This window comes from Nomascus leucogenys, chromosome 12 (assembly GCF_006542625.1).
Source record: "Nomascus leucogenys isolate Asia chromosome 12, Asia_NLE_v1, whole genome shotgun sequence".
Classification (NCBI taxonomy): Eukaryota; Metazoa; Chordata; class Mammalia; order Primates; family Hylobatidae; genus Nomascus; species Nomascus leucogenys.
This window is the reverse complement of record NC_044392.1, coordinates 61,219,088-61,243,602: the sequence shown is the minus strand read 5'-3', so window position 1 is coordinate 61,243,602 and position 24,515 is coordinate 61,219,088. Positions and strand designations below refer to the sequence as shown.

General features: G+C 38.2%; 1 protein-coding gene across 4 annotated transcripts in view; it reads right to left on the bottom strand.

Annotated features, from left to right (window-relative positions):
• The window catches only part of CSDE1 (cold shock domain containing E1), a 41,167-nt gene extending 16,997 nt beyond the window's left edge, over nucleotides 1-24,170 (bottom strand). The window contains exons 1-8 of one of the 4 annotated variants that reach the window (XM_003268019.2): nucleotides 24,040-24,170; nucleotides 15,973-16,359; nucleotides 5,804-6,002; nucleotides 4,049-4,158; nucleotides 3,557-3,649; nucleotides 2,842-2,939; nucleotides 516-597; nucleotides 68-196 (exon numbers count right to left, since the gene is read on the bottom strand). In XM_003268019.2, the coding sequence (XP_003268067.1) occupies nucleotides 68-196; nucleotides 516-597; nucleotides 2,842-2,939; nucleotides 3,557-3,649; nucleotides 4,049-4,158; nucleotides 5,804-6,002 (711 nt within the window). In that variant the 5' untranslated portion in view covers nucleotides 15,973-16,359; nucleotides 24,040-24,170. Of the gene's footprint in view, nucleotides 1-67; nucleotides 197-515; nucleotides 598-2,841; nucleotides 2,940-3,556; nucleotides 3,650-4,048; nucleotides 4,159-5,803; nucleotides 6,003-7,642; nucleotides 8,553-15,972; nucleotides 16,360-24,039 lie in introns of those variants that run through there. The other 3 variants (XM_003268018.2, XM_030824791.1, XM_030824792.1) reach the window with 3 other exon arrangements.
• Nucleotides 24,171-24,515: the final 345 nt, after the last annotated feature.

Genomic DNA, 24,515 nt, shown 5'->3' with positions numbered 1-24,515 from the left:
AAGTGTTTCTTAAAAACATAAACCAACTCTGATCTTAAAAGGCCAAAGATCAAGTTAACTGTCTTACATTTCTGTCCTTGATTGTGAATTCCACGTCATCACCAGGCTGTAAGGTTTCTAAGTCTCCCTTAAATTCACTATAGTGAAAGAATATCTCTTTTACAACATCACCTCTTTCAATAAAGCCAAATGCCTCCTGAAGCAAAACAAAAAACCAAGAACATTATTGCCACTCTGTATGCATTTATGATTACAACTTAAAACCAGTAATTTTTGTAAAATTATACTGTAGTCACAATAATATAATTCAGTACAATCTAATATTATCAATTAAACAGCCCATTTTAAAGAAGATAATGTATTAGCAACCAAGGAATTTTAAGAGACTACCTTTGAGGTTCACAGTGAAATATTTTTAAAGGGTAAGATAAAAAAGAAAAAACAAACGCTGGAGTTTGAAGTACAACCTTTCAAGTGGCCACAGAAAACTCAAGTTTCTCAAATTTAACACTTACCTTCATGGCACAAACTACTCCCTGACAGCGGGCTTGTTTCTTTTTCAACAGCATAATGTTGCGAGCACTTACAGCACCAGTACTAGGAAAAAAAAATAATTGCAGGGAGGAGGAATGAAACAGGGATTAAAAATGTATTGGCCTGCTTAGATATGAGTTTAAAGAAACTAGTTTCCTGGGGCTTCAAGAATTCTATCATCACTAAGAATAAATACAGGGTTTATGACATTTGATTATTTTCACATGGCTTTATATGCAAAGGACTTTAACTCCTTAGCCTTCTAGATTTGGCAAATATATATATAAGTCATCTTTCTCTGGGACTGTTGTTGGAAGATTTGCTTTTTTACAAACTTACACATGGGTGCATGATGTTCTACTGTTTTTCTATTTCAACAAAAGAAGTGAAATAAAGCCACAAAGCGAATGCTACCAAAGGTGGGGAATACTAAAGTCTTACAAAGGTTATTCATTGAACAAACATTTGTGTAGGTATAATCTGCGGCAAAGTAAGGTACTGGTGATACACGGATAAATAGGAGATGGTGTCTATTTTCAGTGAGTGCTAAATTTAGTAGCAATCTCATTATTTCTGAGTAAACAGCCATAAAAGTTGAGTAAATTAAGTGATTTTAAGAGAACTTGCTATGCTTTTAAAAGTAATGATATTCACCTCCGTTGGAGAATGGAAACAAGTTAGAGACACCACATGTTGCTTTTATGCCCTCATATTTGTGCAGCAGCGATGTAAATTCAATTTTGTTTTTAAGATAACATAGACTATATAAGACATAATGGTACTGTTAGTCTAAATGTTTTAAGAGGAAGACCTATACACCAAGCAATTACTTCCCTTAATTTTTCACGGACAAATAACCCAAAATGTGCTTTTTATTTAAAAAAAATGTTACAGACTAACAAAGACACCAGAAAAATTTTACCTGCTTTTGTAACTTACTGCAGTGAAAAGCCTTTAGAGTCAGATGGGAATTTAAATGCCTGCTATTTAAAAGCAGTAGGAACATCGACAAGTAACTTTGTGAGAACTTATACCTCATTTTAAAAATGACAAAACTTACCAGGTAAGGCTGTTCTGAGATTAACAACTATATAAATTGAGGCCTTCAGACTGTAACTAATAATAACCACACCTACAACACAATGTGATTCCTTCAAGGCTTGCCAAGAAAGAGGTAAGGTTCAAGGCAGATAATCCCACAGACATGCTCTTAGGACTTTTCCCTCCACGTGCTACTGGAAAGTACATTACTAGCACTTTCTCCAACTTCCTATTTTAATTTCCTTCTCCTCTTGCATCTCTCATCTCTCCTATCCCAAGATAAAAATAATATTCTCCCTGGGCTTTCTTAACTACATTTTCCTTAACTGTGTATGCTGATGAATTCTACAGCTCTATATACTTTCCCTATAGGCAGGAAACAGACCTTAGACTTACAGGTGTAAGTCTCAGACCTATACACGCAACTGTAGATTTGATATCTCTACCCAGACACATCACAAACTTCTCACACTCAAAAATTGCCAAGATAAGTATGATTCTTTTCCCACCTTGAACATTCTCCTTATGTCTCCTTAGCCCAGTTTATGGTACCATCATCTGCCCAGTATGCCAGGCCAGAAAAACAGTATTTGGGACTCCCTTTAATTCCAACCCCACCTTTATCAAATCAATTAAGACTGATGATTTTATCTTCTCAATGACTTGACTCCTCCACCCCATCCTCTTAGTCTATCCATATTAGGTGGTCATCTTTCACGTTAACTTTCACATCACTGCCTCTGGTCAACAGCATCCCTACCTTTCAAAAGTCTACCACTTCCGCCACCTCCAAAGATCTAAACCAATCACATTTCCTTGTTTTAAACACCGCAAAGATTCCTACATAGAAGAACGCTCAAACTTTACCTTCTGGTCAATTCGACCAAACTTTTGGCCATTTCCCTCAAACATGTCATGATACTTCGATACTTCTTCTAATCATAATGCTCTTTTTTCTCATCTCTCTAGTGACTATATCCCTCCCTCAAAACTTACCTCAAAGCACTATTTTTTGAAAAACCTTCACTGATCTCTAGAACAAGTCCTTTAAATGCCTAACAATGTTTTAATTATCATCTTCCTATTTCTGAGACCCTGCATAATGGCTGTAATACAATATTCATAGACCTCAAATCATTAGTTGATGAATTCAAAGTTCATGAAAACTATTCAGACTTACAAGTTAGGTTTTTAACTCACTTCAAATTTCTTAATGGGGGGGGGACCTGCTTAGGTGAGAAAATTTAAAAAAAAAAAAGAACTTACTGTTTATTGTTATCAATTACAAAGTTTATTTTATCTCCAGTTTCCAGCTGAACGTTCCCTTCGACATCTTCAGGGGTGTAAGTCAGATAAAACACTTCCTGTGAATTAATAAATCATTATTACTATTTTGGCAGGATGCATATTCACTGTATACTGTGATTTACTTACTTAAAAACCTCTTATACTGGCATTTTAAGCCAAATTTCTTAAAATTAAATGCTTTATGACAAGTCACTTTATTCATATAAACACACACTTCCCCTCCATGGTGCTGATGACTTCTGCGAGTCCACAGCTGAGCAGCAATCCAACTTCAAAAAGCTTACACACGTGGAAGCATTTGCCCAGAGACTATAGTTACATTTCAAAAAAAACAATTGTATATAAGGCATTCCAAACAAAAAAAGCTGGTGTTAGTGCTTAAAAGGAACCAGAAAAAGATCCCCCCCCACAACCCCCAAAAAAGTGATTAAAAGGAACATTTTACCTTAATATTCTAACTAAGGTCATACTTGGGCAAACTAAGACACTTGGAAGTCCTATGGAATTTTTCTTTTTAAATTTTTTGATTATGCTGCATATGAAGCCTCTTAGAAACCAAATTTAAAACTGATTTTAACAATTGCAGCTTACGTTTTCTATTTTGAATTTTAAAGTACGCTTATAGATCACATGGTGGATCAGGCAAAGGTTTAAGAAAAATACACAAGTTTACCCCATTACGTTCGTAGCATACACTCCCTGTTGGACTCTGACCCGGGGCAGCTGGAGATTTACTCTCTAAGTTGTGAGGAACAGCGCACACAACCTACCAGTCAAAAAAAAAAAAATTTCCATTGCTAATCATTTCAGGAGCAGCACTGTGCAATATAAACTGAATTTTAATATCCTCTATACTATACACAGGGATGCATTTTAATATGATCCACAAGAGGATGTCATGCTGCCAAGTTTCAAACTTACAGTACGTAAATTGACTGTAAGCATTGACTCAGGGTTATATGTAAAAACCCAATTGAGTCTTGACCATATTTTTATTTCAGGTCAAGAAATGCCAGTGCTTTTGATTAATTTTAAAATAGTAATCTTTATATACTATAGCTCTCTTTCGTGCAAACTGAGGAGATGGGGAGAATCTTCCTTTTCTAATGTGAAAGATATGCAAATGCAGGGCCCTAAAAAAACAGAAAGCATCAAAGTCACTAACTTGTCCATTCATTCGTTCTTCAGGGAGGATTTCTTGTTTTATCTTCACCAGTTTAACAGCAATGGGTTTCCCAGTCCGCCGGTCCGATGATACTTCAAATTCAACATCATCTAAAATAAATAATGTGTTATGTTTGTTGAACTAATTTTTGCAAAATGATATATTGCTTCCAAGCTATACTTAACATAGCATTTGAATTGCCTTAGACCAGTGGTTTTCAAAGTGTGGTCCCTGGACCAGCAGCATTAACATCACCTGGGAGCTTAAAAGAAATAGTGGACCTAACTTTAGTCCTAGCCAAAGACAAACTCTGGGGATCAAGTATAGCAATCTGTGTTGTGTTAACAAGCCTTCCACGTAATTCTGACACACACAAATGTTTCAGAACCACCATCTTATGCTAAGATAGCCGTGTCTTAATCTTAGTTTTTATGGCATTTACACATACTACAAATGAGATGACTTAATCATAACCTCTGGCAAGTTTGGCTTTTTTTTTTTAAAACTCCTCTGTACCTCAGTTTTCTCAGATGTAAAAGGAGAATAATTCCTAACAAACAGTACTGCCATGAGGATTAACCAAAACAATGCTCCTACAGCATGCATCTTGTTAGCTACTATACTGACTCTTTTCTCAAACATGTTTTTTAAAAATGCAAAGAGGCCTCATAATTTCAGTCCTTTAGTAAGCCGAACACTTTCACATGTAAAAACGGTTTTTTTTTTTTTTTTTTTTTTTGAGACAGAGTCTCCCTGTCACCCAAGCTGGAGTGCAGTGGCACGATCTAAGCTCACTGCAACCTCTACCTCGCGGGCTCAAGTGACCCTCCCACCTCAGTCTACTTAGTAGCTGGGACTACAGGCACAAGTCACCTTCCTCAGCTAATTTTTGTATTTTTTGTAGAGATGGGGTTTTGCCATGTTGCCCAGGCTGCAAGCTGGTCTTGAATTCCTGAGCTCAAGCAATCTGCTTGCCCTAGCCTCCCAAAATGCTGGGAATACAGGCATGAGCCACCATGCCAGGCCTGTGAAATAATTTGTACAGTGTCAGCCAAAATGAATTTCCATATAATCTAAGAGGTAACTTTTTTTTTCTTTTTTTTTTTTTTTGAGATAGGGTCTCACTGGGTCGCCCAGGCTGGGGTGCAGTGGTGGGATCTCGGCTCACTGTAAGCTCTGCCTCCCGGGTTCACACCATTCTCCTGCCTCAGCCTCCTGAGTAGCTGGGACTACAGGCGCCTGCCACCACACCCGGCTAATTTTTCGTATTTTCAGTAGAGATGGGGTTTCACCGTGTTAGCCAGGATGGTCTCAATCTCCTGACCTCGTGATCTGCCCGCCTCGGCCTCCCAAAGTGCTGGGATTACAGGCGTGAGCCACTGTGCCTGGCTTCTAAGAGGTGACATTCTAAGAATTACTTTTTTCAGGTACTACCCAAAATAGTACCTGACAGAATAATCATAAGTAACATTATAAAAGTTCAATATTCCTACTGGCTTAAAATCTTAGGGGTAAACAGTCATCATTAGGGGGAACAACAATGAAATCTTCCAAGCATTTATTGTAAATACACGCAAATATAATCTTTCAAGGATTCTGCTGGTTTATACAGATATTCTTCAGTAAACAGTACAACTAAAAGTCCAAAATGTTTTTATTTACATAAAACATTTTTTTGAAAAACACTCATGAACAAATTGATATGCAAGACAAATTTTGTGATTACATTTTTACAAAGGAGAACCGACAGATTACCTCCTACTTTTAAGTCTTGCAGGTTGCCATTATACTGTGAACAGTGGAAGAAAAGTCTAGCTTGACGTTCTGAACACTGAATAAATCCGTAAGAGGTTAACAGTTTTTCAATAACCCCAGTTTCACGCAGTGCTGCTGAAGTACCATTAGGGTACCCATTATGTCCATTGTTGTGGAGAAGGTTTGGATCAAAGCTCATCTGTTTTAAAAAGAAAAAGAACATATACATATCTGTACATTATCTCCATAGCATATTAAGTCTGGTTAATAAGTCACTAAATCTTTCATATAAAAAGGCAAAAAAAAGTAAAATGAAGGGAAGATTATGGACTTTATTACTGCAGCATTAATTTAGCTAATAAAACATTTCAGAGGAAACAATTTAAGTTATTATATCGGGGAATTGCCCCAAATTATGGCAGAATTTCCACTTACCAGACAAAAATAGAATTTCTGGGGTTTAATATTAAGGTATAGCAACTACATTAGTAAATGCTGCCTTTACATGAACTGAAAATTACTAAAACAACCATTTCAGAACAAAGATAATTAACATTAAGAGACAGTGACCACAAACTACCAAAGACTCTTAAGAGATTTGGTAACACTATTTTGAAACTTCAGCCAATACCTTAATACTATTTAGTAAGTCATGCATTTGGGAAGGCATATTTCAAGTTAGTAGAGATTAACACAATAAAATGAACTTTCTATGCAATACTTAAACTAGAAAATTTCAGAGTAATTCATGCTTAGGTCCTTTAATGAAAGACTATCCAAAATAGTGCATTAGAAAACTTCTGAGACAACAAAACTCCAAGACAGCAAAAGCATTTCCATTTTAAAAATGCTGAATCATTTCACAGGTACATTTAATCTTTACCTGAAAGAAACCCGTCACTTTTCACATACTGATGAAATCTGTAACTATCACTTCTTTCCCATTCTTTAGTGAAATAGGAGCTATTTAAAAGCAATATAATGGAATCTGCCTAGGTCATAAAATACTATCACATTGGATGTTCCATTTTCCCTTCTTTGAGTAAAACAACAAAAACTATAAGTGAGGCACAAAATAGGACGAAATCCTTAGCAAAGCCTAGGTCTATAATTTACCACAGTAATGACATTTCTAAATCATTACAATTATGTTTTAGACCCTTTCATTGAAAATCTGATTTATAAGTATTTCCATTTAAGTGGGATGTTGGGCATTATTAATAAAAAGGATATATTTTCATTAGGAAAAAAGAGTAACTAAAATTCTAGAAAGATAAACCAAAGTATGAGTCAACAATATGTGTGATGGTTAAATCATGTAAATCAAAGCCACCACACCTGTAGGTGGTTATGTCCTAATTCTTCTACACTAGCCACTGTTCTGTGTTTAACATATATTAACTCATTTAACTTTCACAAAAGCCCACAAGAAAGTATTGTATTAGCCTCATTTTACCAATGAGAAAACAGACACAGAGAAGTTAAATGACTTGCCAAAGTCAAATAGTAGAAGATTCAAACCAAGAAGGTCTGGCTGTAAACGAGGGCTTCTCAAATGAGAAGTTAAAATACAAAATCAGACTCAGTGGGTATGGGGATTTGAGATTTTCCATCTTTATTAAGATCCAAGGTGATAATAATGCTTCTGATTCTTAGATATACTTTGAGCAGTAAGGCCCTAATCTACTGAAGTTATCTTTCAAGACTGAAGGTGAAAAAAATGATTCGGGAAGTTAGAAGGTGAGTCTGCAAGATATTTCAACCAGAATGAGTGGCAATCCTAGGTCATGCTCTTAACACAAAGCAAGGTAAGCTGGGATGACTGCTTTCCTGACTTACAGATCTCTGATAAGTTGGGGTCCTCTTTTGTTTTTTAGTCCCAGATGAGGTAGAAGATGAAGATAAGGGTAAAGAAAGTGAAGGAGGGGCTGCAGGAGAGGGATGAGGATCTGATGACACAGTAAAAACGTTCTCCATCTCAAACAGCTGTTATAACATAGCATAATGTTGATAACTATGATCAATGACAATTTAATGCACATTTCACAGTCAATCTTTATATATTTTTAGCTCGGGTTTAGCAAAATTAAATTAGATTTCTATTGACATAGGAAATATATAGAATTAACATTACTATAAAAGGTGAAATGTATTTTTTTTAAAGCCATTAAAATACACGATGATATCGACAATTCTGAAAATGCCACAAGGACTCTTGATGGTTGTTGGAGTGAGACTATTCAGTCCAATTTCTTTTCAATGCTGATCAACTTTAAATAGAACCTATCATTTTTAGTCACTAGTCTCCCTAAAGTACACACTGATAATCCAATGGAGTGTAGGAGAAAATAACTGGGACTATTTTTCTGCCCAGAGATAAAAATGAGCTTTTAAAAATATTTACTATGTATTTATAGTCTAGGTTTCACCGAGTTGGTATGTCAGATGGTCTACAAGTTATCATGTATTACTCAGGTATTCTGAGGAAAGAGTGGAGAACTCCAAAAGAGGCTGACAGTGAAGTCCTCACTCATTTGCTCTTCCCATATTACTATATGCCCGATAAGGAGATATACAAATTTAGTTATCTAGTGTAACTAAACTACCTTCACAAGTAGACAAATGAGGCTGGAAGCAGTGGATCACACCTGTAATCCCAGCACAGGGAGGCCGAGGTGGGCAGATCACGTGAGGTCAGGAGTTTGGGACCAGCATGGCCAACATGGTAAGAGCCTGTCTCTACTAAAAATACAAAATTTAGCCAGGCATGGTGGCATGGGTCTGTAGTCCCAGCTACTCAGGAGGGGGAGGCATGAGAATTGCTTGAACCCAGGAGGCGGAGGTTGCAGTGAGCCGAAATTGTGCTACTGCACTCCAGCTTGGGCAACACAGCAAGACTCCATCCCAGAAAAACAAAAAAGCCCAAATAGACAAATGGTTGAAAGATTCCCGCAGAAGAACCTCAAATGGAACATAAGGCAAGCACATGTAAAGAGCAAGGGAACTGACATTTCTATTCCTAGTACTAGTTCTTCAACCTCCACATTAAGAAACCATCGAACGAGGTATGACAAGTATGCCAAAAAGATCAAGACTATGATACGGACTGTTGCAATACAACACACTAAGTGTAGATTTCCCTGATACTAATTCACGATATTATAAAGCTTTTTAAAATTAAACACTTAAAAACCAGCAATCCAGAACATAGTATTTCTAGCAAGAACAGAACATTTCTGCACAAGTAAACTTTTTATAATATCCCTCACTTCACATTTTTCCTCTTTATTTGTACCACTGTGTTTTACAATGTAGACACAGAATTATAATTACACAATTTGTAAATATATGCACATATCAAAAATACATGTTTTTAACTGACAAGCAGTATAAAATTAACTTGAGAACCATTATTCTAGATCACTGAAGGACTTTCAAGCTGTGCTTCTTTCATGTTTGTTTATTTATTTATTTTTGAGACACAGTCTTGCTGTGTCACCCAGGCTGAATTAATTTATTTTTGAGATGGAGTCTCGCTGTCACCCAGCCTGGAGTGCAGTGGTGCGATCTTGGCTCACTGCAACCTCTGCCTCCTGGGTTCAAGTGATCCCTCTGCCTCAGCCTCCCGGGTTCAAGTGATCCCTCTGCCTCAGCCTCCCAAGTAGCTGGGACTACAGGCATGCGCCACCAAACCCAGCCAATTTTTGTATTTTTAGTAGAAACAGGGTTTCACCATGTTGGCCAGGCTGTTCTCGAACTCCTGACCTCAAGTGATCCGGGCCACCCCCCCAGCCCTGGCCTCCCAAAGTGATGGGATTACAGGCGTGAGCTACCACATTTGGCCTCATGTTTAGACTATAGTTCTGATTACTATCAAACAAGAACACAATGATATGACCTGAAATATATATGCCTTAAAGCTGCAAAATATACCCATTCTCAAATCTCCAATCCTGCCACACATCACTGCAGGTAGGAGATAGAAATCCTTTTTCTCACCCAAAGGGACACTGAACCAGAATTAGAAAGCATCAAAGCTAGCATTTTCTTTTAAGACTCTTAAGTTGTTCCCCAACAAGAATGTTGGAATCTGGGCTCTACTGTTCGAGTCTCGTCTCATCCCTAGACACATACCAAAAGAGTTGAAAAAGCCTTCCCCTTCTCCCAGAATCTTTGCTGACTAGAGCTCTCTTTCCCTAGCCTTTATCCATTTGGAGGAGGCCTTTATTTTATTTTTCCAAAGGGAAACACACCACTCAAACAACTTTATATAAGACATGTGACATGTTAATACTTTTCAAAGAATTCCTAATAATTTGGCTAAACTATATTTTTATGGCATTGCAAATATTCCTTAATCAGCACCATCAAAAAACAAGCAAAATGGAAGTTATCACAAAAACAATTACATAAAAGTAGAAGACAAATGGAAGTAGATAATTTAACAGAACCTTGTTTATAAAAAATTAAAGATGCTAACAAAGGTGGTGGTAGGAAGGACCCAGTAGGTAAATGTTATTTGACTTCTTTTTTAAATAGGGAAAAAAAAAATCCACAATTTAGTTGCTTGCCTAACAGCAGGTAAAAATGTATTCAAATGAACGGAGTTTAATGTCTTAAAAAATATTTAAAAACCAGCCAGGTTCAGTGGTTCATGTTTGTAATCCTAGCACTTTGAGAGGCCGAGGTGGCAAATCGCCTGAGCCCAGGAATTTCAGACTAGTCTAGGCACATGGCAAAACCCTGTCTCTACAAAAAAATACAAAAATTAGCCAAAATTAGCTGGATGCCTATAGTGCCAGCTACTCAAGAGGCTGGGGTGGGAGGATCACCTGAGCCTGGGAGGTCAAGCCATGATCCTGACACTGTACTCCAGCCTGGGTGACAGAGTGAGACCCTGTCTCAAAACAAAAACAAAACAACAAAAACCCCAAAACATACACACACACACACACACACTCACACCCCTCCATGGATGAGTATATTTGTAAAATCTTTACAAGGGCGGAACTTTCTAGATTTGAAATCAATTAAAAAAAAAATCACAAGGGACTGATATCTGATTATACAAAAAGCACAAGCTTTTATACTCAAACCTAGGGGGTAAAGTGTAAATACACTAGAGTAGTATTGAAGATTCTAGGCAAATCAGTACAATTAAATTACCAGAATATAAGCTTCTTGAGGGGCAGAACCTTCTATTCAAAGCTAAATCCCTATATTTTAGATAAACAGTGCCTGGCACAGAGCAGGCACTCATATGTTGAATTACTGATTAAGTGAGCAAATAAATCATTCTTTAATATCAATCATTAAACTTTATATACAAAAGCTCAAAACATTAAACATAAAACCTTGAATTTTTGCAATAAAAAATTTCAGATAAAGCAAATTAATACTTTCATATACCAAACTAGCAAAGACGTAAGATTTTAAAATAATGAAAAACTGAGCTAAGAATAACACACACATCACTTTTATGGTAGTAAATTGGTACAACCTTTTAGAAATGCAATTTAGCAACATGTATCAAAATGTGGAGATATTTTTCTTAATAACTGCATTGCAGAAAAGCTCTCCTGGGGAAATCTGAAATGTGAAAAAAGCTTTATGCACAAGTATTTTACAAATATATTTTTGTAGCCAATTCCTGGAAATAATCTAGTCTAACACACTTTATGGCTCAAGACGTCATTGTAACTTATGTAATGCTATGTGGTCATTGGAAACAATATGTGGGAAATGCTTATTCTGTAATAGGAAATGAGACATAAGATATTTATACAGTATGATTTCGAATGTATTTAAAGACCAGAAAATCTACTTTAATGTTCACAGATGAGAAAACACTTAGCCATCTTAAGGGCACAGAGCTAAAAATGGCAAATGTGGGAATAGAATCCAGTTCTGACTCCATTCTTAATCACTGCCTTATTCATTCAACCACAATTGAGTTCATACAATGCATAAGCACTATTTTAGGTTCTACTCATATAGTAAGTAACACAACAGACAAGTATCTCCAGCCTCATAAAGTTTAGACCTTCTACCCTTTTCTACATATTTACTTTTAAACTGAAAAAGTCATTGACAAAATTAGTCCTCCTTTAATAAAAGCAGAACTGGGACAAATCTCAGGTCAAATTTAAACTTCATTTGTAACTCAAGAAATTGATTAAAGTTCCCTGAAGAACATAAAAGTCCAAAGACTGGCTTTCAGTCCTGACTCTCAAGTACTTTTAACGTCTCTGGGATTTTTTCCTCAAAAGTAAAGTGGGAACACCTAACTGGTTTCCAAGTTCCTTTGGGGAGAGGGGGTGGAAATTTATGCTTTGTAATTTATTACAACATCTAAGTTGTTTTTCCCCCCTAATCTGGTCTGCTTGGCTTCTACTGATTGACAATTAATTTGGAAAAGGTAGCCTATTTCACCATAAGATCTTTAGAAAACCCCTCTGTATTCTCAGACATACCTCCCCTTGACTTCCACTGTTTCTTTCAATTTTCTGAACACAACCATTTTCAATACTAATTGCTGTCTTCTGGATAGGTTCTAAGTAATTATTCATTAAAGTGCATTTCACTACTATTCTTAATGTACCCGACCAATATAAAGTACTGAGTGATTACACCCCTTGATTCTGTAAACCGAAGTTTTATAACTTTGTAAAACTAAAAAACATCCCCACCATTTCTTCACAAATCACATTAGCAAAATCAGGTTTTCTTTCAGTTCCTCCGTAATGGATCATTTGTTCCTAAATAAAAAAACTATAACGTAATGCTTTTAAAATGCCTTCTGTTGGTTAATCTAGTATTCCAATTTGGTGACTAATTTAATTTTAAATTATCAGACTCTGTGTAGTTTATCTTTTAATCATTCATTCTCCTACCTTAATACCTGTCTCACAGAGTTGTTGAGATGGTTAAATGAGTTGCTTCATGTAAAAAGCCTAAAATAAGTGCTTACGTAGCACATAGGTACTCACATAACTACTTATTAGGTCTCTGAAAAAAGCAGGGCAAAGATAGCATCTGGCAGCATACACCTGGAGACTTCTCTAAAATCAGTCTCTTACTAATTGCTATCCATCCAACATTTCTCCATATTGACCATTATGCTATCATGAGCTACTCTGCCAAGTTTTTTATTCACTGGCTCTGAGGCTTTTGCTAGGGATGAAAAGTAAGCTCAATAGTTCCCACATCTGACTGAAAAATCAGGACATTTACAGTTCCTGCCATAGGTCTCTATTTGACTACTATCACACACCTAGCAACTGCCAAGTAATCCTGTTATTTTCTCACTCATCTGGGGCCTCAGTTTTCTCTTGCTTTGCTATGTTTCCAGTATGAAAATTATTGAGTTCAGCAGAAAAAAACTAGGGGCACGACAGGAATTTTCTAATTTTGCTTTTCTCGTCTGTCACCTTTGGACTACCTGGATCAAATCATTCACCAAACACTTCAGGTCTATTTTCACATGTCAAACAAATGTTTTATAAGCCTTATTCTTTCTTGCCATTTTATGGCTAATTCTACCCTTCTATATATATTTGTTCCTAATTATGTACTATTTTTACTGATTTTACAAAACCCCCCTTTAAAATCTGGGGGTTCCACTGCATTACCAAATCTGTTTCCTTAGCTGTGTGCCCCCTTTAACTGAACTATTTCACATGTACAACCACGACCATGTTTTACTGCCAATAATCTTCATCCCAATTGTGGTTTCTTTGTAAATATGTAAACATGTAATTTTTAGACAGCTATGGATGCTTTTATATATTAAAATGTTCACGTAGTAAACTAATATTCAGAATACAAAGATTACACTAAACAAAAAGCACTTCTTTAAATCTATTTCTATAAATCACGTCAATGAAATGAAAGCCTTAATACCTAATCTTGCCAGGCACGGTGGCTCACGCCTGTAATCCCAGCACTTTGGGAGGCTGAGGCGGGTGGATCACAAGGTCAGGAATTCGAAACCAGCCTGGCCAACATGGTGAAACCCCGTCTCTACTAAAAATTAAAAAAATTAGCCAGGCGTGGTGATGCGTGCCTGTAATTCCAGCTACTCAGGAGACTGAGGCAGGAAAATCACCTGAACCTGGGAGGCAGAGGTTGCAGTGAGCCAAGATCACCCCACTACACTCCAGCCTAGGCGACATAGCAAGACTCTGTCTCAGAGAGGGAAAAAAAAAAAAACAAAACTAATCTTTTATCCTTCAGAACATAAAACTGTGGTTTCAATTTGTGTTTATCTTCCTTATCTAATCCAACAGAATCCACAGCAATTAGTCTAAAATTATTTTTTAAAAATCAGCTAAGGTAAGAACAAATAGAAAAACTAAATGGTACAATTACCTTAAAATTAAATAAGTGTCTGTTTATGAGACATAGATAATTTAATATTACTGTAGTTTTTAGTTGTTAAGGAATAATTCTAGTGCACAGTAAGGTCATCAACACTATTACATAATCCTTCAATAAATTGGAAATAAAGTCCTAAGTGCTTCTTGAAATAGCAGTGAAGCTTTTGTAACTGAATGACTTATTTTCATTCTTCATTTTATTTGACCTCTGTAGCATCTAAAAAAATGTTTACCATTGACTTCTTGAAATTATCTTTGGTGCTTCTTCCTGACTTCTACTTCTTTGCTCTCTTCATTGGTGCTTCTTCCTTTATTACCTATAAACTGATGACTCCTTTCTGAATTCCTTTATGTCTACTAACTTTAGAAAATCTGGAAACTAAAGATTAAAAAGGAAAATTGCTCTTCATAAGCCTACCCTCGAAGTTAACCACTGTTTAATATTCCATACTAGTGTATTTCCTTCAACTTCAGATAGCTATCTAATGAACACAATAGATTTCCTTAATATATTTTAATATCAGTAAGTTACTATTCTAACTTCCCTATTCCTATGAACAATGAAGGTTTCTAGCTTGGACAACTGGATTTGATAAAGCCATTCTCTCCACATTTATCTTCAGATTCAACTGGTCTCCAAGTCCTCACTTCTACCATCAGAACACCTAGCACCTACCTTTTTCTCTACCTACACCTTAGCTTTTATCTTCCTTATACTTGATCCACTGCTTTTGACAGGTCTTCCCATCCTCAGCCTTTCCCTCAAAAGTGTCACCATTGGTCTTTTAAAGGTACACTTCTGAATATTACTTTAAAATGTGAGGCAATAAAGCTATCTTACTTTTGGGGGAAAAACCCTTAAGCCCTTGCTTATAGACATCTGATGGCTCTCCTACGGAATAAAGACAAATGTATTGGACCAAGCCTCCAGCAAACTTCCCTTTCATAACTCTCCCCACAAAATTATATTCTCTACTCTGTTCATAATGAACAACTTAATATATACCATGTGCTTTCATGTATCCCTGAATCTGCTAATTCTGTTACCTCTACACCTCTAGCAATGTCTCTTCTCCCTCTTAACAAGGTACTACTCACCTTCAAATATCCCTTTTCTGTAGGCTTTCTTTACCCTCCTCCTCACCTCCAAGGGAACGGGTTCAGTTATATTCTTAATATTTTATTAGTATCTTTTAGCCAATATTAAACTGTGATATTGTGTAACAAATTGTTCTAAATCGTAAGTCCATTAGTATCTTATTCATTCGTTATATTTCAGCACTAGCAATGCCTAACAATACAGTAGGCATGTCAACCATTCATTCACCAATATGCACTGTATACCATTTACAAATACGCACTGCAAATGTAGGTATGGATATAAAGTAAGGCTCTTCCCTCAAGAAGCTAACACTGAAGACAGGGGAGAGAAAGAAACAGACGTCAGCAGCAAATATCACCAAAGTTTCACAGACCCTCGTAGAAAGACTGCAATGCACATTCTTATTTGAAATCCTAACTTCTAAATAGTACAGACGGAGCTTCTCTAAGAGACCAGTTAAGTCGAGAGATCAGCATGTATTAACATAATCTGGTGTGAAAAATCTGTTTGACCATAAATACTGTCCTTATCTAACAAGAGATAGTGTTGATATTTCATACTAGTTGAGAATAGAAAAACTGTCTTCTGAATACCTTTAGAAAAGAACAAATAAAGATTTTATATTTAACCAAATAATCAGGAAATCTAGAATTATGGAACTGATTCTTAATAGGAAATTACAAACCTACCTCGCAGTGATAATCAAATATTGCACTTTCAGTAGTATTTGCTGATTCTTCTTTTTCAGCACACGTTTGAAAGGATGAAAGTTGCTAGTATTAAAAAAAAGAGCGAGAGAAAATGATCTACCAAGCTAATAAAGAATACAACTGCTGCTGTACCGGGCAATCTCACAGTACAGCACTGAAGAAAACAAAGACTACTAGCAGCGTTGGGAAGTGCTCTTTCAAAGCTGTTGAGTAGGCACAAACTTCTTGTTTCAGATCAAGTGTTGTGTCTTCAACTTAAGTGTACTCTTCTTTGGTCTTGTTAGTTGTTACGAGGTTTGTTCCTTGCCTGATCTGAACTTGAAGCAGCAGTTTCAGGTGGTAAAGTCTGTTCTGTTACACTTCATACTAGAGGTAAAAAATGAAGATATTAAGTATAACATATATAAAATAATCAGGGACAGTGGGTGAGAAGAGGGACAAACTCATTTCATTAACTTAGAATCATGGGTCATGCAAGTAATGCAGAAAACTTGGAAGCATGCTCATTTGATGTTGTTTGGAGCAATCTCTCAAGTACTAGCAACTACCTCCTTTGGTATCTCATACCCAAGACCTCATATTCCATAGTCTTTATTGACCTTATTCCATAGTCTTTATTGACCTCTTCCCCCAAATAAGCTCAGTTACATGGCATAATATTTAATTTAGTGCAAGTATTTTATAAGGATCTAGCTCTGTGGAAAACATAAAAGAAGTCCCTGCCATGACAGCATAGACGATCTTGCTGAAAAGATTTATACATGGAAAAAAAAGAGCATAGGACAAAAATGCCAAAAATTATTTTGCTCAATTAGTATCTAGGTATCTATTATGTCACAGACTATCTAGAACTATTACTCATTGTTTATCCACAACTGCATGTCCATCAAAGCAACCAAGGCTTTCAAATAAAAGTGGAATTTGAAGTGAACCTGGAAAATCAGGCAGAATTCTAGAAGAAAATAGCTGAGTATTCTAGGCATGAAACAGCACACAAGTCAAGAGAGAATATGCCACTAAATTCTAAGTTTCTTCAGAGCAGCAACCATGCATTCTGTGATTTTCTAAGCCCAGCATCAAGTGAAGTCTTCTGCATGAATGCCTGTGGCAACATGTGTGGCTTGTTGTTTCAGAGGAAAATCAACAGGCTAGCCTGGCGAACAGAGAGCTGGGCTGAAGTGAAAAAGGATATGTAGTGTGACAGGTGTAGTGCAGCCAGATTATGAAGCATTTCAACGTGATGTAACAGGAAACAGTGCCTTAGTTTTTGAAGAAAGTGGTATTAAGTCTTGAAATCCTAAAGGAGATGACTTAGTAAGCAAACAGAAATCTCATTTGTACTGCTACAGTAAATAGATGAGAAATGTCTATAGAAGAGAAATAAAATGTATTTATCAGTAAAAATCACATTTCTGCTTTATATTAGCTATAAAATAAACAATTATTTTGCACTGACTCCAAAGTTACAAACTGGTGTTAACGAAAATTATTTCTACAGAGAGAAGAAAAAGGTGGACATGCTGAGAAGTGGATATTTGAAAACGTCAGAAGAATGATTATCAGGTGAGAGGTCAGAGCTGATTAAATAGCTCAGACCAGAAGAGCCTAATCGCAATCACTGGTACTAGTAAATACCATGAACAAGTTATTTAATCTCTCTAGGTTTCACTTTCCTCACATGTAAAATAAAAACTCAGTAACAGCTGATCTGGCCATTTTCTATTCTCTAACATCCCATGACTTTATATTGTTCCTTCAAATATCACATGTTACATACACTTGTCTGATCTTTCAACTTTATTTAGATCATTCTCTTATTACCCAGACTAGATATATGTCTTAGGGTAATGGTGCTCAAACACTTGGGAAGCTTTAAAAAAAAAAACCTATGCCCAGCCCCCACCACTCAGAGTAATATAACTGGTTTGAGGTGGGGCCACTTTAACTATCTTGATTCTTCCCCTCTCCATCGCCATACCCAATGTTGCAAGTTGTGTTAGTATTTCCCTCACGGTATCTTTTGTGTTCATCTCTTGTCCTACTAAATGACGTATTTTAGCTCAGGTGCCTAATATATCCGCCAACTTCCAGTGTGCACACTTTCCATTTTCTGTCACACACCACCACCAGACTATCAAAAACTTGAATTTTGGCCAGGTGAGTTGGCTCACGCCTGTAATCCCAGCACTTTGGGAGGCCTTGGCAGGAGGTCTGCTTGAGCCCAGGAGCTCGAGACCAGCCTGGGCAACGTGGAGAAACCCCATCTCTACTAAAAATACAAAGAATTAGCCAGGCATGGTGGTATATGCATGGAGTCTCAGCTACTTAGGACCGGGAAGTCAAGGCTGCAGAGACCAAGATAGTGACACAGCACTACAGCCTAGGTGACAGATCAGAACCTTGTCTCAAAAAACAAAACAAAAGAAAAACCCTCCAATTTCATTTCTCATCTCCCCTGTCAAACATCTTCAGTTATTTTTCCACCACTCTAGATGGGAAGTTTTTAATCCTGGCAATCCACCCGTCCCGCCCCACCCCCCCCAGCAACCTTAAACAAACAAACAAAAACCAACAAAATCAAAGCCTGAGTCCCATACAAAGATTCTAAATTTAACTACACTAGGTTAGGTGCCAGGCCTTGTTATCTCTCCCTAACCCCTGCCCCAAGTGTTTCTGACTTCCAACCAGGATTAAGAACTACCATTCCAGGTGTCCCTATTCTACCTTCCATCCTTACTCTCTACTGTGTTCCAGTTCTCCCAGAAGTCCATTACCTCGCCTAATCCTTAAACACAACTCTTGGGAGATTCCTGAATTCTAGCCACCCTTGCTTATATGGGTCTTCCCACAAAAAAAATACTATGTTGTGATCTTCAAGGTGACAAAAAAGCCTTTCTTGACCATTCCAGCAGACTCATTAATTCCTACTAATGAATGGGGCAGTAATATCCACTGCCTCCATCAAGCAATTTGCAGCAAGTGGTACCAAGCAATTTCTATACTTTGTTTACTTCATGTTTTTATGTATCTTGTTCCTCCAATTCTATTTCAAATTTCTGAGAGGTAAACTCAAATTTCTTTATCACAGCCTCCTTTCGCACCTAATCCAGTGCTGCCATACACAATCAAAGGAAAAAGGTAGTTAATCCTTAATAAGCAAAAGGACACAATTCAAGTATAAACAGTTATACCACCTTTAATTGTATAAAGTTTTAATTATCCAATCAAGAAATAATCTCTTCTTTAAAAAATACAGACTGTGTATATTGGTTTTATCTTAATGCTTTAGGTGTATTAATGAACCCAAAGAACTCAACATGGAGAAAGCAAGTTATCTTGAAAAACTTGAACTGGATTAACCCAGTCCAGGTTGTTGCATCACATTAAGAACTGTCAAGTCCAAGATTCAGTAACACAAAAAAAGAGATTTCTGGAACTGAAACTCTGGAGTATTGCAGGGCCATTCTTAGGCACTAATGAGGTCTATTAGGAGCTATCAAACGAACCCACCAACAGTCATGAATAATTTACTGGCCGAATTAACATCTTCACAGCTTCTATAGTTAACTAAATGTTTTTCAATTAAATTAACACTTACTGAAGAACTTCAAGGTATTGGTCAGGCATTTTAATATAAATAGCTATCCACTCATGCCCCGATTAACATTAATTGGTGCTACTAACCACCTCTTTTGCCTTAACCCTAGGAACACAAATGCATCTCCTCCATCCCCCTAAAAGCTTGAAACTTAAGTCACATGAAACACTGGGTATTGGGCTGGGGTGGTGGCTCTCGCTTGTAATCCCCAGGACTGTGGCAGGCCGAGGTGGGAGGAATGCTTGAGACCAGCCTGGGCAACATGGTGAGATGCTGTCTCTACAAAAAATTTTAGAAATAAAAAATAAATTCACTGGGTGTGGTGGCATGCACCTGTAGTCCCGGCTACTCGGGAGGCTGAGGCAGGAGGATCGCTTGAGTCCAGGAGTTTGAGGCTGCAGTGAGCTATGATTGTGCCACTGCACTCTTGCCTGGGCGACAGAGTAAGATGCTGACTCAAAACAATCGCCCCCACAAACCCACCATAGGGTACCAATAAAAACACTAGGGAACAATTTAAATGTGTATCTGAGAATCTCCCTGAGTGCTAAGTAATCAACTCCTTTTCCCTTTGCTCAGCATGGAAATAGTATTATTACTTAATCACTGCAATCTCCACCTCCCGGGTTCAAGCGATTCTCCTGCCTCAGCTTCCCAAGTAGCTGGGACTACAGGCGTGTACCACCACGCCTGGCTGGCTAATTTTTGTATTTTTAGCAGAGACGGGGTTTCGCCATGTTGGCCAGGCTGGTCTCGAACTCCTGACCTCAAGTGACCCACCTGCCTCCGCCTCCCAAAGTGCTGGGATTACAGGCGTGAGCCACCACACCTGGCCACCACCTGTTTTATTTCATGTCTTCCTCAGTTGGCTGTTTTACCTCAAAGGCCTAGCATAAGCCATTACATAGACGGCACTAAATCAATAGAGGTTAAACTAACACATTTATGTGGTAAGTAATCGATCTAAAATGTATCACACTACCTAGTTTATTATTTTGAAAGTATGTGCAGCACTCACTTTGGGAAAAGTTAATGAAGGGCTAAGCCAGTCTACAAGTCTGCTCACCTAACCCACTTCCTTCAGGCAGTATCTTCTTTTAGGCAGGAAAAACAAAGACCAAAATAGGTAGCACAGGATTGAAAAGTTTCTCTATTGCCTGACATTTCATTGAGCACCACATTTTATAACTGAGGTGCTTAATAGGTCTTAATTCATTTTTGCTTTAGGATCTAAGGTAAATAATAAAGTCTAGATAATTAACCAACCTAAGTCACCTGTTGAGTAAAAATAAAAAAACTGATGCAACTATCTTTTTGTATCTGTGTAGTAACCACTGTGCTGGATTAATTATCTAAACAGCTACTGAGATATTTAAAATTATCTGTCACTTAACTGCTTATACATACACCCAGAAGTCTAATACTTTTAAGCAGGACAAATGGCAGTGTGGGAAGATGCTGAAGAAACACTCTAGACACATCAGAAAACACCACAGACCAGCAGTGTCCAACAGAAATACAGTGTAATTATAATTCTAGTAACCATATTACAGTCAAAAGAAACAGAAGGAATTTTAATTAAATGTCTTATTTAACCAATTATATCCAAAATGTTATTCTCTACAGGCAATCAATGTAAAAAAATTGACAGTTACATTCCTTGAAATTCAATATTATACAATCACAGCACATTTCAATTCAAACTAGTCACACTTCAAGTGCACAATAGCCACACGTGGCTGGCGGCTACCATGTTCCACACAGTAGGTATAAACTGAGCAGGGGTCTAAAAAAGTACTATTGTGCCAATTAGCAACAGGAAGTAAATGTAAGGGTCTTGAGCAAAGATTTTCACTAATAAAAGTAGGCAGTATCTAGCACAGAAGCTTGTTACTAAATTGGAGAAACAGAAGTGCAAATAACTGGTTATGTACCGGCTGTAGCTGTAAATCAACGGACAGCTTACATGTGCAACATAGGGAAACTGATAATTTTCAGCCACACACTGTTTTACCTCAGCATAAAAGGACATTAAAATATTAAAAAGTTTTGTGCTGTTTTTAACTAGGTACCCACACATGCAAGTGGAAAACATTCTAATATCAAAACAAGGGAATTTTTAAAATCCTGACTGGGCAGAAGGGATTTAACAGCAAGTCACTCTCACCATAGCAGTTTCACCACTTAAAACAGTCTAGCTATTAAAGCTTACAAAATAGATCTCAAAGTGCTTCCTCTTCTGTTTTCTGCAAAGACAAAGCTAAGAAGAAGGCACATCAATTATTTTTGTTTACTTAACAAGATCAAGATTTTTATCTCATTTTGCAATACAGTCCTGAAATTCAACTCCTCAAAAATCTGTCCAAAAGAACATCGGTCCAAAATTTCCATGTTTTAACTACCTTGTCGAAAGTATGGCTCTCACAACAGTTTCAATAGACTTAGTGCCACTGAACTGTACAATAAAAAACATTGGAACACTAAATATATGTTATGAATACTCCAGCATAATTTGATATTTTAGCATTTTGTTTAAAACAAAAATCGATGGCCCTACACGATGTGTCTTCAGGTGGGGGAAGGGAAAATAAGGGTAGTGGGTAAAGCCAGACTGCACGTCAGCTTTCACACTTTCAATTTTGACTTGCTAGGACTTTACCAGATTTTCACCCACACTCGCTGAAGGTCACACTTAAGTCAGTACTTACAAAAAAAGAAAACCTATCTTCTGTGCCTCAAATACTTTAGTTTTCAACTCAGCTGCTATAAATACTCATCTCGATGGTAAACATCCAGAACAGCTGCAAAACCAAACTATTACCTTCTCTTTTATTTTAGTCCCAGGGCTAAAACGAAACAAAAAGAAGGCCGAATATTTATCTAGCTTTTATGACTCAGGTATATGCCTATTGAAGTATATAAAGCCCCTCCTTACCCACACCAAGGATATCCATTATTGGTTAGTACCAAAAGAAAACCAAGGTATGTATTATAGTGCTCCTCAATGTAGTATCAAGAATGTTTGCCTTTTGTTACTCAAAATGAAAATTACTCAGCATTTTAGTATAGAGTAGCTTATATTTGTGGGCTATAATTTGAAACCTACATTCTAAAAAACTAGGTTAGTAGCAGTGGCTGAGAACTGCCAGTTCATACCAGCCTGATGAAAATTTAAGCCTCTCAAAAAGATTTAACTACCACAGTGCCTTTGAGCATTCTCCCTCTCCGCCCTGTCTCCCAACTGTTTAAAGAGCACCATATTCTTTTACTCATTTAAGGTGCAAAACACGAAAATTAACTTGCCCAACAACGTTCAGATTTTCTTTGCAGATTCAAGCCTGTTTCAGGGAGCGTTCTCTGCTTCACCTGAGTTAAGCAAGACGCCGCCATCTGGGTGTTTCTAAGGGAAAACCTTAAAGCAAAAGAACCTTGGCACTAAGATTTCGTATAGATAAAACAGCATGGTAAAAATTTGAAGCTGTCTCCGAAGGGGGAACTCTAAAAAATTCTACATAGAATGACGAAGCCAGGCCGTTCATTGCACAATGTGGGTGGGCCAGGCGCTGACACCATGAGAACTAGAGAAGGTGGAAGGGAGGACACTACTGAACTTTCAGGGTGCACGCCCATTCCCCAAGATAGAGGGGTGGGAGCCACGTGCCTAAAAGATTAGGGACTGGTTCCCTTTCTCAAGACGCCGAAGGGGAGACAATGAGGGGAAGGTTGGGTGCTGAGACCCTGCTCTAGGTGACTGGAGTAACGATGTCAATTCCGCCACACTACTGTGCCAGATGTGGCTGGGGAAAGGTGTCTTTAAGCAATTCCCCTAGATATCTAGACGGAGCAGGGTCTCAGTCTATACACAAAGAAGGCGCCACTGCCGCACTGCGCTCTGGTACTGGTAGTCAGATTCCCAAGCAGGTAACGGCCAGGAAACTACAGGGTCCAGAGTCAAAGTAGGCCCCTCTTCTCGGTCTCAGGCTCTTCCAACCTCACACAAAGGACCGCGCCACCACCCCCTCGCCCCGCCCGCCGGGACATGTAGTTCCCGTTTCCCCAGCCAAGCCGCAGATGGGGAAGCAGCCAGACTACAGCTCCCAGCAGCCTCCGCGCCCGAGCCCCGCACCCTCTGCCTCCATCTTGGCTGCGGTCGGAGCCTCCATTTTCGCTCCCTCCCCCCACTTTAGTCACCACCACCACTACCACCACGCGCAGCCGGCTGGCCTCAACTCCTCGTTTCAGCTCTCCGACCTGACGTGAGGCCCAGGCAGTTGAACGGGAGACGTATGAAAAAGCCCAGGGCAGGGAATCGGGGTGCATTCTTCCCCACCTAGAGCTCTACGAGTGCCCACCTTGACTCAGAAGGCTTTCCCGTTAGCCTTGGTCTTATTCTCAGCCCTTCCCCTGGGTTTTTGCTACCCCCAGTTGGACCCTGAGGTCGTACTCACCCCAACAGCTCAGCGCCCCCTCTCCAGCGCCGCCATAAGCAGCACGGCCCGGTACGTAGGAATAAATCTCGCTTCTCTCGCGATAGTTGCGGGCTCTGAGCGCGTGCACGAGAAGGGGCGGAGTGAAGCGTACTCTCAATACGCTTGCGCAGCAGGGCTGAGTGACGCCAAGCTGTTTGCTGCACTTAACCACAACCAACATGGTGGCTGCATTCTCTTACATTCCTTCTTGGGTGTGCTGCGGGAAGCAATCTCGGTGTTTACTGACTCCTCCTGGACACTAGGGGTGGCGGGTGGCTCTAGGCGTCTCTAGTCTTTGAGCGTTTGAATACGTTTTAGCCCACAATAATGGGGTAAACCTTGAAGGCGAACAATTCTGAGGGCATATTCAGGAGCCATAAAAAATGATTTATCTTTTCCCAGCAAAAATCCGGAAGGGCCTCACGCTCGTTTCTTCTCATAGTGCAAGCATTCTT